Source organism: Meles meles, chromosome 13 (genome assembly GCF_922984935.1).
Source record: "Meles meles chromosome 13, mMelMel3.1 paternal haplotype, whole genome shotgun sequence".
NCBI lineage: Eukaryota > Metazoa > Chordata > Mammalia > Carnivora > Mustelidae > Meles > Meles meles.
The window spans coordinates 46,786,322-46,801,156 of NC_060078.1; the positions used below are offsets into that span (position 1 = coordinate 46,786,322).

The following is a 14,835-nucleotide window of genomic DNA, read 5'->3' on the forward strand; positions in this document are numbered from 1 at the left end:
CCTCAAATGGCAAAATTACAGAAATGGAGAACAGATTAATGATTGCCAGAGTTTAAGCAGCGAGTAGCTGATGGGAGGAACCTGGGTTTGGCTCTAAGAAACACTTGTGGGGAGGGGAATATCCTGGTTGCCGGGTTATACTAGAGTTCTGCACGATGTTACCGTTGGGAGAAACTGGGTTAAGGGCACAAATGGGTACAGGGGATCCCTGTATCATTTTTTAGAAATACATGTTAATCTACAATTATCTCTATTTTTTTTTCATGATCATCTTTGTCTCAGTCAATTTAGGCCACTATAACAAAATACCATCGACTGAGCAGTTTTTTGTTTTTGTTTTTTGTTTGGTTTTCTGTTTGTTTTTTAAGATTTTATTCATTTATTTGACAGACAGATCACAAGTAGGCAGAGAGGCAGGCAGAGAGAGAGGAGGAAGCAGGCTCCCCGCTGAGCAGAGAGCCCGATGTGGGACTCAATCCCAGGACCCTGGGATCATGACCTGAGCCTAAGGCAGAGACTTTAATCCACTGAGCCACCCAGGCGCCCCCCCACTGAGCAGTTTAAACAATAAACATACACTTCCCACAGGAGCAAGATGCTGGCAGAATCGGTAACTGGTAAGAGTTCCCTTCCTGGTTTGTGGACATTTCTTCTTGGTGTCCCCACATGGCAGAGAACAGAGAGACAATAAGCAAGCTCTTAATGGGGTCTCGTCTTAGAAGGGCAAATAATCCCATTCAGAGGGCTCCACTCTCATGACATCATCACTTCCCAATGGCCTTGCCTCCTAATACGGTCATAGTAGGGGCTAGGATTTCAACATGTGAATTTGGGGCAAACACCAACCTTGAGCCCTTAACAACATACATCCGTTTCCTCAACTCCTATGATCAACTTCATCACCAATCTGATTGATCAAATGCCGACTGCTCAGAAAGGGAAAGGGAAGCCAAAGGCATTGTTTACCCTTCTCTGCAGCAAAAAGCTACAGACGTGGGACGCCTGGGTGGCTCAGTTGGTTAAGCGGCTGCCTTTGGCCCAGGTCATGATCCCAGCGTTCTGGGATCGAGTCCCACATTCGACTCCTTGCTTGGCAGGGAGCCTGCTTCTCTCTCTGTCTCTGCCTGCCACTCTGTCTGCATGTGCTTGCTCTTTCTCTCTCTCTGACAAATAAATAAATAAAATCTTTAAAAAAAAAAAAAAGCTACAGACGTTTGAACTTGGCAAAAATATTTCCCTACCCACTTAAATATCTTGAGCCAACAGACATTCATTATCAGCCATGTTCAGCACTCTCCTAAGTACAAGAGATAGAACAATGGACATTTTAAAGTCTCATCAAGAAATCAGAGAGTGGCATGTCATTTGTAACAACAGAAGGGTGTGCCTAGTGTCAGAAACACACAGAGAAGAAACTCAACCAGTCTGAGGAGGTCACAAAGAGCTTCAAAGAGGACTGGAGCTCCGTGCTGAGTCATATTTAAGAAAACACAGAAGGGGCGCCTAAGTGGCTCAGTCGTTAAGTGTATGCCTTTGCTTTAGGTCATGGTCCCGGGGTCCTGGGATCGAGCCTCGCATCAGGCTCCCTGCTCAGCAGGAAGCCTGCTTCTCCCTCTTCCACTACTCCTGCTTGTGTTTCCTCTCTCACTGTGTTTCTCTCTGTCAAGTAAATAAAATCTTTAAAAAAAAAAAAAACACAGAAAATGCAAAAATGTATGGAAAGAATAAAGATACAGAGAGAAACAGAGTAAAAAAAAAATGCATTAGATTAATAGAAGTGGCTTCATGGGACCTTATTACTGACCACACAAAGTGTTTCTAACTTCTCCCTATAATAAATAAGGAGGATGAACATTTGCAGACTCAAACCTTAACGCATATTAGGTTTTTAAGATGAAGTTCCTAGAATTGGAATTGCTAAGTCAAAAGGAATGCACCTTTGCAAAGTCCTTGGGACCTGGAGAAGCAGGTAGTTAAGTGTCCAAATGGAAAAAGCAAGCATTCTGGGAGGGGCAGCAGGGAATGGCTGGTTACAGAGAGCTGGAGACGCAGGTAAGGCCATGGTCAGTGAGAGAGGAAGAGGGAGGATGGGGTGGAATCAGACATCTCAGCCTCCTTTTGACTCTCTCTTCCCTGGTCTACAGGCCAGGAGGCTCAGTGTAGTCTCTGAGCCAGAGTGCAAGAGGTCCTCCCGTGGTCTTAGGTTCACTCAACATTTTTGCCTAAGCTAATCTGAGAAGATTTCTCTTCATGGAACTTAAGAGCCTGAACTAAAAGTAAAAGAAGTAGAAAGCACAGTAGGATAAGGCTTCAGGGGAAGGGAACACCTGCCCTAATATTTAAGGGAGCAGGAAGTTGGGTAGGAAGAGTCTGCTGCAGAGAGAGCTGGGAGCCAGTCACAGAAGCACAGGAAAACTGAAGTTGAGAGTTCTAGAAGCCAAGAGAGTAGATGCTAAAGATTCTTTCATAGCAGCAGGTGCTGCTAGAAAACATCCACTGGGTTTTCCTTCTTGGAAGTTACTGGTAAAGTCCTGGGGGAAAACCAGTTCAGTGGGATGGTGCGGGCTGAGCCTGATGAGAGGGGTTGAGGAGTTCAACGGCATGTGAGGGGTCTGAGACAGAGATAGCGGAAACCCTCTCCTACAACAAAAATCAAAACTGCCTTTCTGTATAGACACCTTGTCTCAGACACGTGGGCTTTGTAGATTCACTCGGTGAGAGCTCTGAGTGGTCAGAGTTAGGGGCTCAGGTCTCCATTCAAACAATGCAATTCTGAGAGCTAGAGCAGGGGTCACAGACCAGGATTCATGACAGGACGCAGGATGGGCCAGAACACGGAGAGCACACAGCCAGTCCGGATTTACAGGGGTTAAGCAAACTGTTCAGGAACCAGGACTGTGGAGTCATTTCTGGCATGAGAGGATGGCAAATAGTTCAGCCCCGTTGCCAGGCACACAGACGTGGGGCAAGAGGACGCAGCATCCACCTCGACAGGACTCCAAAGATGCGGGCCTCCGGACCAAAAAGACAAGGGCGATCCAGCTTCAGTCTCATCCTTCGTTGGAGAGACAAACCGTCTCAACTGAATGAAGTTTCTGGATCACTGGAGCAGGGCAGCGTCCACCACGAGCTCCCCCTTCATTGGAGCCTTTTCCTTGGTTTGGAAACTGTAGCAATCAAGTGGGGACAAGGTCGTGGTGAGAATCTCCCACAAGCGTCCCCAGAAGCACGCTGTAGACATCTGTGGCCCGCTCTGCCCCGGCAGGAGGCGAGGGGCTCTGAGAGGCCCGAGTTCTGGTTTCAGATCACAGCCTCTACGACGTGGCATGGAGGGGGCTCTCCCCAGGCAGCCCTGGCTGCAGACATAAAACATCTGGCCAGTCCGGAAGGCTCAGCTACACCGACAAACACGCAGACCCATGGGTTGGGAACACTGGCCGGCAGGCACCGGCCGCCTGTGTGTGCATCCCCACAGCCTCAGGAGCAATCACACCTTCTCTCTGTTGCATTCCTGAAGCTCCAGGAACCTGAGCAAGTGTCACCTTGCAGGAGGAGAAAAGCTCAAACAGAACATCTGAGTTTCTCTGGATGGGGTAACACCCAAGACCTCAGAGTTCTGATTTTTCCCTCTCTTCCAAGAGTCCTTTTGCTGCATAAAGACAATGTCCAGTTTCATCTACCCAAAACACTGAAATCACTGGCCCCAGTTTTCTCTGCAAACAGATAAAACGCTGAGCCATTTCAGCCAGGGTCACAAACACCTAGATGGAGCACCACCTTGCCACTGGGCAAGCGACAGCAAAGCTGGGCTGTGCCCCACACAGGCAGCGGCCACTCTGCTCAGGACAGCTATCCTCAGCCTGAAAGCCCAGCCTGTGCTGCCTTATCTCCCACTTTCCCTTAACTTCCTCGTATATACCTCTCTAATTATAAATGTAGGCTTAAAGGTTTTAAAACCCAGACCAGACCGGGCCAAACAATCCTTGTCTGGAGGCTGAATCCACAGCCTTCAGATCCAAATCGAACAAAAAATCTGCACTAAACTGAACCTGGGGTTAGCTTTTCAAACACCACGTGTACCTGCGCCCTCAAAACCATTCTAAAAATCTTTTATGTCCCTCAAACTCATGTGCAGCTTTCTCTTCTGCCACCAGACTTTCAAAGGCACTGATGTCATTTTTAGGCTCAGTTGCAAGCTGCCATGCAGAAAATGTCCCTCCTGCCCCAGCCCAGGCCTCCCCGAAGCAGATGGTGGGGCTGGCAGGCTAGAGGGACACTCACGCGGCAGGGAGGCCGAGGGCGGGGTGGGGCACAGAGAGCTAGTGCCAGATCCCCCTCCCAGAACACCAAGCCACCGCAGGGCAGGCCCAGCAGAGGCCCCAGCCACAGCAGGCAGCACCTGTTGCTGGGCAACCCGGAGGCCAGCTGGGATATTCGGCCTCTCTGAAACCCGGCGACCCCAGCATGTCTCCGTGCAGTGAAGGAAGCCACTCTCCCAGACCGCTGACTCCAGAAAGTCCATGTCCGTCCTCTACTCTTCCAGGGAAAATGCAAACGCCAGGATCTCGGATCTGTGCAGCCAACCTGAGCAACAGCCCTGAGGGATTTTAACTCACTGCAGCACTTCACCAAGCGGTCTGACAATGCTGGGTTTTGTGCTGCGGGCATGTGGCCCATGGAGCGGAGCCCCAGGAGACGGCCATCCCTCATCAGCTCTCCCATCCAGGAACAAAAGGGCAAAGGCCCGGCATCAGGCGCCAGGGAGTTTCATCTGTACCCCTGGCCTCACTGACACCGTGGCTGGGTTAAGAAAGCAAAACACAAGGCCACTGCTGCCGGAATCACAGGGAAAGAAAGCTCTGGAAACAGCTGCTCTGTGGCATTAGACAGAGCAAGGACTCTAGCTCTTTTCTGAAGGGACCTAATTCTATGTGGAGAAGGAAGCCCACATTGGCCTACGAATTTTGTGTAGAGAGCTAGGTTAAGAGTGACCCTGAGAGTCAAAAGCTACATGTGAATTACCAAGTACCATTAATTACACACTCGTTTTAGACATGCTGATGATGCTGCAAGGCGGGCTGGGACCACGTGCTGCAGTCTTCCCAGATATATGGAGTCTTGCTTTCTGTACTATGGGTATTTTTTTTTTAAGATTTTGTTCATTTGTTTGAGAGAAAGAGAGAGAGTGTGTGTGTATGTGTGTGTTTGTGTGTGTGTGTGTGTGTTAGTGTGTGTGTGTGAGCAGGGGCAGAGGCAGAGGGAGAAGCAGATTCCCTGCTGAGCCCAATACGGGGCTCTATCCCAGGACCCTGAAATCATGACCTGAGCCAAAAGCTTAACTGACTAAGCTAGCCCCTCCAATCCCCGTACCATGGGTTATTTCTAAATACAGTCCTCAGACCATTTGCACTGGGGAAACACCCTGGGCCCCAGTACAAATGTTTTGCTCCCTTCCTAAATGCAATAATCAGATTCTCGGTGGGGAGCCCAGAATCCAGGTCACTAACAGCCCCCCAGGAGATCCTTATGCATCTGATGATAAACAAGGCTCCCGATGTCACAGCTGCCAGTGACCTACCTTAGGGATGCCCTGGATGTCTCCATACTTCTCCCCCACCATTGGGCCTCAGTTATGGAACAGCTCCCCAAAACATGGAGTAAATCAATTGCTTTTTTCTACTGCTTCACTCCATGGAGTAAAGTTCCTTTCATCTCCTTGCTAAAAAATAGGCCCTGAATGAAAAGCTGAGGGGGTGGGCACCTGGGTGGCTCAGTGGGTTAAAGCCTCTGCCTTTGGCTCAGATCATGGTCTCAGGGTCCTGGGATAGAGCCCTACATGGGGCTCTCTGTTCAGCAGGGAGCCTGCTTCGCCCTCTTTCTCTGCCTGCCTGTCTGCCTACTTGTGATCTCTGTCTGTCAAATAAATAAATAAATAAATATTCTTAAAAAGAAAAGAAAAGGCAGGGAAGACAAGGAATCACTACTGAATGAAAGTGCAGTCTCACAAAGAAAATATTTTATGGCAAAACAATGAATCCCAGTCTCCTATCTGGGTGACACTTCTTAGTTGCAAATAATGTTCACAACTGTGATTACATCTAAGAGAGAAACTGTCTCCACCCACTACATTTAACTGGCTATCAGAAGAGGAACCGGGTGGGTTTGGATCCAAGTGCCCCCCTCCCATGGGGCATGATCTCCTTGCAGCACATCTGTGAGTTAACTAAAGGTGAGGGGAACCCCCAAGGCACACACATCTCCCAAGATCTGTTCGGCAAGGGGATTCATCACCCATAAATGCCATGCCTTCCCTACATGTAATCTTTCAGGATTTCCTGATCACCTTTTGACATTCATCAGTTTTTCACTGGCCAAAGGCTCTGCCCAGGACTCACAAAGGACATTCTTTCATTGCTTCTGGTCATAATCCTCCCCCACTTTGTGATAATAATTCCTGTGAACTCTCCTCACTCTCAGTATGGCAAGGTTTCTCAGCCTCGGCACTCTTGACATTTGGGGCCAAAGACTTCCTTGTTGTGGGAAGCTGACCTATGCGGGCATTGCTAGGATGTTTAGCAGCACCCCTGGCCTCTACCCCGTAGATGCCAAGAGCATCGAAAGCCTACTTGTGGCAACCAAAAATATATCCATAACTGGCAAATGTACCCTGGAGGGGCCCAACCCCCTCGAACCCCAATCTGAGTGCAGCAGAATCCGCCCCGGAGGTCTTGTGAAAACCCAGACTTCTGGGCACCACCCTAGTGTTTCTGATCTTGTGCATGAAGGAGGGCCCGGCACTGTGCCTTTGTATCAGGCTCCCAGGTAATGCTGCTGCTGCTGGCCTGGGACCAGCCAGGGCTCCTGCTGGGAGCACCTGGAGAGCTTTGAACCTGTTCCAGTTCAATCAGAATGTCCAGAGATGCATCAGTGTTTTTAAAGCTCCCCAGGGGACTCTAACATGGGTTGAAAACCACTTGCTGAAGGTTCTCAACCTATTTCTAGAATCCCAAACTCTGTAAGAAACTGGAGATAAAATTTGCCACGGTAGGGGCATTTCATTGTACAGTACTTGAAGATCCCTCCCTAAAATCACTTAGGAGTAGGAATTCTGGAGCTTGGAGCTTTGTCTCTACTCTTTCAAAACCCATGGGCTGATACCAACAGGGATTCCCACCTTACACACACACACACACACACACACACACACACACACACACACACACTCTCTCTCTACTATCTATACGTGTGTGTGTGTGTGTGTGTGTGTGTGTGTGTGTGTATTTGGGGGTTTTCAAAATATTTTACTTACTTTTTTTAGAGAGAGAGCACGAATGGGTTGAGGGGCAGAGGGAAAGGGAGAGGGACAAGCAGACTCTGAGCTGAGTCCAATGCGGGGCTCAATCTCACGACCCTGAGATCATGACCTGAGCAGAAATAAAGAGTCAAGAGTCGACGCTTAACCGACTGAGCCACCCAGGAGTCCCCTCCCACCCTTCTCTTAAGTAAATTTAAGATAAGAAAACAACTTAAGGGACGCCTGAGGGGCTCACTCAGTTATCATGATCCTGGAGTCCTGGGTTCAAGTGCTGCATCAGGCTCCCTGCTTGGTGGGGAGTCTGCTTCTCCCTCTCCCTCTGACCCTCCCTCTGCTCATGTTTTCTCTCTCTCTCTCTCAAATAAATTAATAAAAAAAGAAAGAAAGAAAACAACTTGATGTCATAGCACAACTAAGAAGTCAGGATCCTTTTTGTTGGTTAAATGCAATAGGAAGTTACTCAAATAAGAGGGATGGAAGCTATCAGCAGGAGGTGGGAAGGGAAGGGACAAAAGCAGGGAAGGACTGTGTTTTGTTTCACAGAACCAACAGTTCCAGCCAAGGAGATGCACAACTAGGTGTTTCACCTGAAACCCACTTGCTCGGTGTGTCTCTGCTAACAGCCCACATGGGAGCTAGGTGAGCCAGGCTAGAGCTGAGGACCTCCACAGAAGCCCCCGTGAGCTGACCTCAAAGGTAACTCAAAGGTTACCTTTAGCTTATTATACTAACATCACATCCTATGGGCAGAGTGTCCTGCCATTTTTTAGAACATACTAGGTACGTTACGTACTAGCGTGCTGACGTGCTAGACATGCGCGACTCATCCAACCGTACCAATGGCAGCTCCCTGCCCCAACCCCTAACACACTGAATAAAAGGTTCTTGTACTAACTCCGTCAGGGAGACGGTGCTTTGAGAACTATTTCCCTGTTCCCTAACTTGTAACAAGTAATAAAAAGTCCTTCACTTCCAATATTGGTTGTGTTCAATTTGGTGTATCCCAAGTGGTGACCCCCTTGAGTTTGGTTACGCTTTCTTCCCATTTTATTCCTTTCTTATTCTTTAAAAGTGAGGAGCATCTTATAATAAAGAAACATGCAAGGTCTACCTTCAAAAAATGCCCAGGTCTCTTTCTTTTTCTCAAAGGATGAATCTTCAGAAGCTTTGAGAGAAATCACTGTAAGACAAAAAAAAGAAATGGCATAGCGTTAAGTGTAGTAGTTTATGGACCCGGCCCACACTGTGATCCAAAATAATACCATATGGTGTGAGCGGCCCTGACATTTACAAAGCAATTTTGCCATTTGCAGAACCACATTTAATTATCACAACTCACACATGAGGGAGAGGTACAATGCCTGACACACCACACTGGAGGCTCCAGCGGGGGGAAAGTAGGTTGTCTTTGTTTAAAAGCCAATAAATGACAAAGCTGGGACTGAACACAGTAGAAGTTCCACTTGCTCCACATACTTGTCAACTACAGAGTTCCCCAGTGAGAATTCTAAGAACCAAAACATTTATTTGACCATATTAGTGGACATCTTTCTAAGTATGGTGCACTTGCCAAGTACCCCTAGACAGAGGAGCCTGAAGTCATCTGATGGCCCAGGGTCTGGGCTCTGAACACCACTCCATGCCAGACAGTCACACACAGCAGGAGGCATCTGATTTTGAGATTATTTTTTTCACTTTTAGTCATAGTTGATCACTGAACTTATTGAGCCTGCTCCCAGCAGTCAGGAAACAGAACTGAGCTATACAGTGTAAAACTTTGAATACTACACAAAAGAGAATGGAAGCATGGAAAGGTTCCATGCATAAGGGTAATTTAATCATGGGTAAAAATTAAGCTGACCAAAAAAAGCAAAATGTGAAGGAATGAGATTACTGTCTGATAGAACTTTCCAGGATGAAGGAAATGGCCGCCCGTAGCTAATTGAGAATGTGAAGTGTGGCTGGTCCACATGGGCCTGAGGAATTGAATTTTTAATTTTATTTTAATTAAAATAAAAAGGCCTGTGGCTACCACACTGGAGAATTCTAGAGAAGAAAATCTAGCACCTGAATAGAAAGAGAAGGAGGTTGGAATAGAGATTGAATCAGAGAGGTAAGGCCTATGGCAGAGATCATCTGAAACTATTTACTGTCCCTCCCCAAAATTTTGTATTATATTGTCATGAATTTCAATCTGAATTTTCATCTTTTTACTTCTCTAGGCCTTATACTGGGTATTTCCTGTTGACCCATCTTGCAGATCGCCAGTCTTCCCATGTGATAAAACCATCCATTAATTCTTTTTTATATTTAATTAATTTATTCAAGTTTATAAATCCCAGCTCCCGACAAATTTCTCCAGCTTGTCACCTAATTTTGCAACCATATTAATCACCTTATTTTAATGCACGGGCCTGATGACTTTCATATCTGCATCACCCATAGACCTGTTTCTGTTATCTGTCTTTGCTTTTGATCATGTCCCTTGCTGTATCTTAGCACTTTCTTTTAATTGAATGCCAGACATTTTATATAGAAAACTTTAGAAAACTAAGCAAAATTTTATCTTCCGGGGTCTCTGGCAGGCTCAGCGGGTAGAGTGTCCAACTCTTGATCACAGGGTTGTGAGTTCAAGCCCCCCATTGGGTGTAAAGCTTACTTAAAAATAAGATCTTAGATATATTTTTTACTTAAAAATAAAATCTTAAACACTTTTTAAAAATCTTCCTGGTAATTGGTAAAAGTAGAGAGAACATCTAATCCAATCAGGATTTCAACTGTCTAGAGTCTGGGTTTCAGTTTTATATCGTCTAGACTATCTCTGGTTTGCCCTTACTTAAGGGATCCTCAGTGAGAAGCCTAGAGTATCAACCAGGGCCCTTCTAATTGTTAAAATTGCCAAAAGTTCTGCTTGCCTCTCATGCATCCTGATTGATACCTTCTGCATAGCTTCTCTTAACTGCTTAAGTATGATGGAATTTCTCAAAGAGTTAAGTGTCTCCAACAATTGGGGTCACTAACTACTCTTCCCTATGCTCTATTTAGATAGTCCTTCAGAGACAAATTAGGATAGCTAAAATATATATAATTGTGCAATAGAAATGTATTTATGATATATAAGTGTGTAATTGGTACAACTGAAATCTACATTTCTTTTTTTCTACTTTCTTTTTTTTTTTTTATTTGTTTATTTACAGCATAACAGTGTTCGTTGTTTTGGCATCACATCCAGTGCTCCATGCAGTAGGTGCCCTCCCTATTACCCACCACCTGGTTCCTCAACCTCCCAACACCCCCCCCCCCCCCGCCGCCCCTTCAAAACCCTCTGGTTGTTTTTCAGAGTCCATAGTCTCTCATGGTTCATCTCCCCTTCCAATTTCCCTCAACTCCCTCTCCTCTCCATCTCCCCATGTCCTCCATGTTATTTGTTAGGCTCCACAAATAAGTGAGACCATATGATTTTTTCTACTTTCTAATTGCTCTCAGAAGGCAGACTTTGATCTGTTATAAGCTAGTCTGCCACTACTGAAGAACTCTCCCATTAGAACCTAAATTCCTTAAAATGTATCTTCTATCTCTATATCCCCATCACTTGGTAGACTGCCTGGTAGCTAGTAAGTGCCTAGTAAATAAATGGATAATCTGTTTCTTTCTGAGTCCACAAAGTAAGCAGTCTGGCCCTCCAGGAATGAATTCTTGGTCTTGTATATAATATTCAATAAGTCACATAATTTTCCCATCATCATCCTGCTTAATTTCTCCACCCACAGCTGACTGCAGGTGCAATCAATCAGACTCTTCCTTCAAGAATTTAAAATAAGAAACATAGTATATAAGGGTTGTTGTGGGCCCTGAGGTTGAAAGAGCCTGTGGACTTCTGGGCGGCAGCCATATTGGAAAAACAGGCAAGTGGAATGGAGCAGAGGCAGAACCCACGAGGGGACACGAAGTGAGAGGACTCGTGGGGCTGAGGGCTTGATCTTGCTGGAGCTCTAGGCCCTAAGAGGGCTGATGTAAGGTGGCTGCTATCCCTGCATTTTATGAGCTCCATATCCCTAAATTTATCCCTACATTTCTTCTGAATTAGCTTGAAAGGGCTTTCATAACTTCAACAAATTGAGCAGAGGCTAGGATAACCATAAAGAGACACAAAGAAAGCAGAAAGGAAAGAGAGATTATCTCCTAGGAGCTGAGTTTTCAGGAGATCCAGCATGCCCGTGATCATCCAGAGCCTCCCCACTCCAAATGTGGCCCGCAGCCACGCAGTGCACTGTCACCTGGGGGCGTGTTGGAAGTGCCGAATTCCAGGGTCCCCAAGCCCGATTTACTGGACCAGAAGCTGCTTTTAAACCAAATACCCAGGATCAATCATATGAACTTTAAAGTTTGAGATGCACTAATAAACCTCGGGTTAAACAACAAACAAAAAACAAAACAAGTTGCCATTTACTGGTTGTGTAACCTTGGGCAAGTTGCTTGATTTCCCAGTGCCTTAGTTTCACAAATAGGGATGACAAATGCCTGCTCTTAAAGGACATGTGAGTCAAACGCGTTAATATATGTGAAGTGCTTCGAACAAGGTCCAAGATGAAGTGAGCCATTTTTATTCGCAACAGAGTTAGCTCCATTAGAAAAGGGATTTTGGGGGGCAACTGGGTGGCTCAGTGGGTTAAAGCCTCTGCCTTCGGCTCAGGTCATGATCTCAGGGTCCTGGGATCGAGCCCCGCATTGGGCTCTCTGCTCCGCAGGGAGCCTGCTTCCTCCTCTCTCTCTGCCTAGTTGTGATTTCTCTCTGTCAAATAAAAAAATAAAAAAGAGAAAAGGGATTTTTGTCTGTTTTCTTCTCAGCTCTAATTCCTGTACCTGATTCCAGCACCATTCTTTGTTTTCAGTCCTTTGTTTCACTGTGTGAATCTTCAGTCGTCCAAATGGTCCCCAAGAAACAGTTCCTTGTCCTTGTCGCTAAATGCCTACAGCTCAAAAGGGCTACTACTGTCCTAGCAAAGGCAGGCATCTTCGGACAACTTTTTCTTCATTCTTCTGTTTCTTTCTCTTTTTTTCCCCCAGAAATTATGGGCCTTTGCTGTAGTTAATAACAATGGCTTTGCCTTACTTAGGATACAAGATAACAAGGTGTCCCTAACCAATTTACAGAGACCTGCACTGAAAAAGCCAACAAACTGGGATTCTAAGCTAACAGGGCTCTACCCAATGAATTAATGCATGCTCCTCATTTCCCCGCAGCGCAATTGTTTTATGGGAAAAAGCAGCAAATCTGTTTGCATATGATTAGCAACATGGGTCATAACTTTATTTGTTCCATAGACTCCTTCTGAGCTTCAGAAATTTGTCCAAGGTTTTGCCATAATGATCTTGTTTCAGCTGCTAATACCCTGCTATCTCAAAGTGAATTTGATACATTGTCAAACCTTGTGTCTGAGGCCAGACACTGTAAGGAAACACAGTGCAGGACCGGTGGAGGAAGGGCTTTTCAGTGGACAAGAAGTGGGTCTGCAACTTGAGCAGTGCAGCTCCTTCACGGCACAGCTGCACAGGGCAGGCACAGATTTAGAGAAGCAAGCCTGGAGACACTGAGTGGAAGAGGACATTGCAGGGTACATCCGGAGGAGGATAAAATGCTTCAAGGAAACATTCTGCTTCACCATGGAAAGAGTGGCAAATTTCCCAACCATAGGTTATTCACCCTGATCAAAGACTTTTAGAAATAAAATGCCAGTTTCTTGATCATCCAACATTTGTAAAGGCTTCGGATGAATTAAGCCATCAGAAGGCTGCAGCCTTTTAAACAAGATTCCATAAATTTATCACTTTCAACTGCATTTGCCTTACTTGGTGATCCCGGCTGGACTCCCAGACAACTGGGAGGAAGGCAATAAGCACGCTTTCATACCCAAAGTGCTGGCTTTTTCCAAGTATCAATCAGCTCAGGGGAGCTGAAAGTCCTCACACATCCTGATAGCTACCTAAGATTGGGGGAATTCCCAGCGCAATCCCTCCAAGATTAGGAATTCACATGCATTCAATCAGCCTTTTAATCAATGGATTGTCTTATAGGGTCATGAAAGGGAATAGGAGGCTCATCCTCTGTGCTGGGATCTGAGGTCCGGAGGAGGAATAGCACTTCCGTCCCTTCCCAGAATGGAGCATGTTACTTGAGTATCCCTGCCTGGCCCTCTCTCCCCTCCTACATCCACTCACCCTCCTACTCCCCCTGGCAAGGGGGCTGGGGAGGAGTCCCTGATCCAGGCGAGCTTCTGACACACCGCCCCTCTCTGGGTGGATGAATGTGGTCAAGCCCCTGCTGAAGGCAGTCTCGGTCTTGTACATGTTCTGAGACTGTGCTCTCAGCAAATAGCTGACGAGGGGATAGGCAGTGTGTGCCCCCTCAGGAAGGTCTCATTACCCCGGCTGCTGAGAGTGATGCCAACCCTACTTCCCGGGGAGCTCTGTCTGTGGCCACTCAGGTACACGCTCCTCTTTCATCCTACCTGCAAGGACCATCTCCAGCCATGAAGTGGGGGGCCCCGGGCCACCCTGCTGGGCCTGGGGGAGGCTTCCGAGGAGTAGTGCAACTGATTAGGAGAGCAAAAGGAAGTCCAATTAGACCTCAGCACCAGACCACTTTTCTTAGGATACCTTTATCCAGAATAAAGTGGGCATTTTTATCTCTGTCTGACTTGGGCTCATTTTTCGATCGGTTTGGGCTCACAGTAGCGAAAACAAGAGCACTCAAAGCTAGGTCATCCACTGACCTACTGACTGCTTTATAATTTCTAGGGACCCCAGTGCCCAGTGGGCAGAGCCTGTGTGACCTCCCCGGGCCAGGATGATGGAGCTGCTGGCTGTCTGGGGGCCTCTAGCCAAGACGGCAGAAATCAGATCAATCTCAGAAGGAGCAAGTTGTGAGATCCACTCTGTCTTGGCCGCTCCGGGAAGAACTGGTTGGAAGTGGCCGCCGGATCAAACAGTCTGGAAGAACGCAGCCCAGAGGCATCCAGACAAACTGATCCTATCAGTTTTTTCCGGTCTGGAAAAAGCAGGTTGCAAAGAAAGAATCTTAGTCAAGCCCCCTGCGATGAGACCCGTGGGGAAACCATCACTCAAAGAGGTGTGAAAACTGAGAGGCTTGATTGCTAACTTGGACAGAATGTCCTGCCAACTCCCCTGGGGAGGACGGTTTCACAGGCTGCAGCAGACTGTGTCCCCGAGCCCCTGAGACAATGCCCTCCCGGCTGAGGGGCTCCCATTCCCCTCCTGGTCTCCTTTTCACAGATCATACTGACACCCTTCTCTGGACCTGCACTGACCCCATCATCCATAGAACAGGTGGCTGACAATTTTTAAGGGCCTTGGAAAGGCTCCCTTTCTTCCAAAACTCTTTCTCATCTGCTCTCCCTGTGTCCCCAGTTCCTTTAACAAAAGATGCTACAATTAAAGCAGCTTAAATTGGAGCCATGGGTTACATCCAAAGGAAGGTGCAAAGCACGTTTCTAATAAGG

At 46.8% G+C, this 14,835-nt stretch overlaps 1 protein-coding gene across 2 annotated transcripts in view; it reads right to left on the reverse strand.

The window, feature by feature from the left end:
- The window catches only part of VSTM4 (V-set and transmembrane domain containing 4), a 95,775-nt gene that overhangs the window by 60,317 nt on the left and 20,623 nt on the right, over positions 1-14,835 (reverse strand). For both annotated transcript variants that reach the window (XM_046028024.1, XM_046028023.1), the window contains exon 3: positions 8,427-8,495. In XM_046028024.1, coding sequence (XP_045883980.1) covers positions 8,427-8,495 — 69 coding nt within the window. The remainder of the gene's footprint in view (positions 1-8,426; positions 8,496-14,835) is intronic.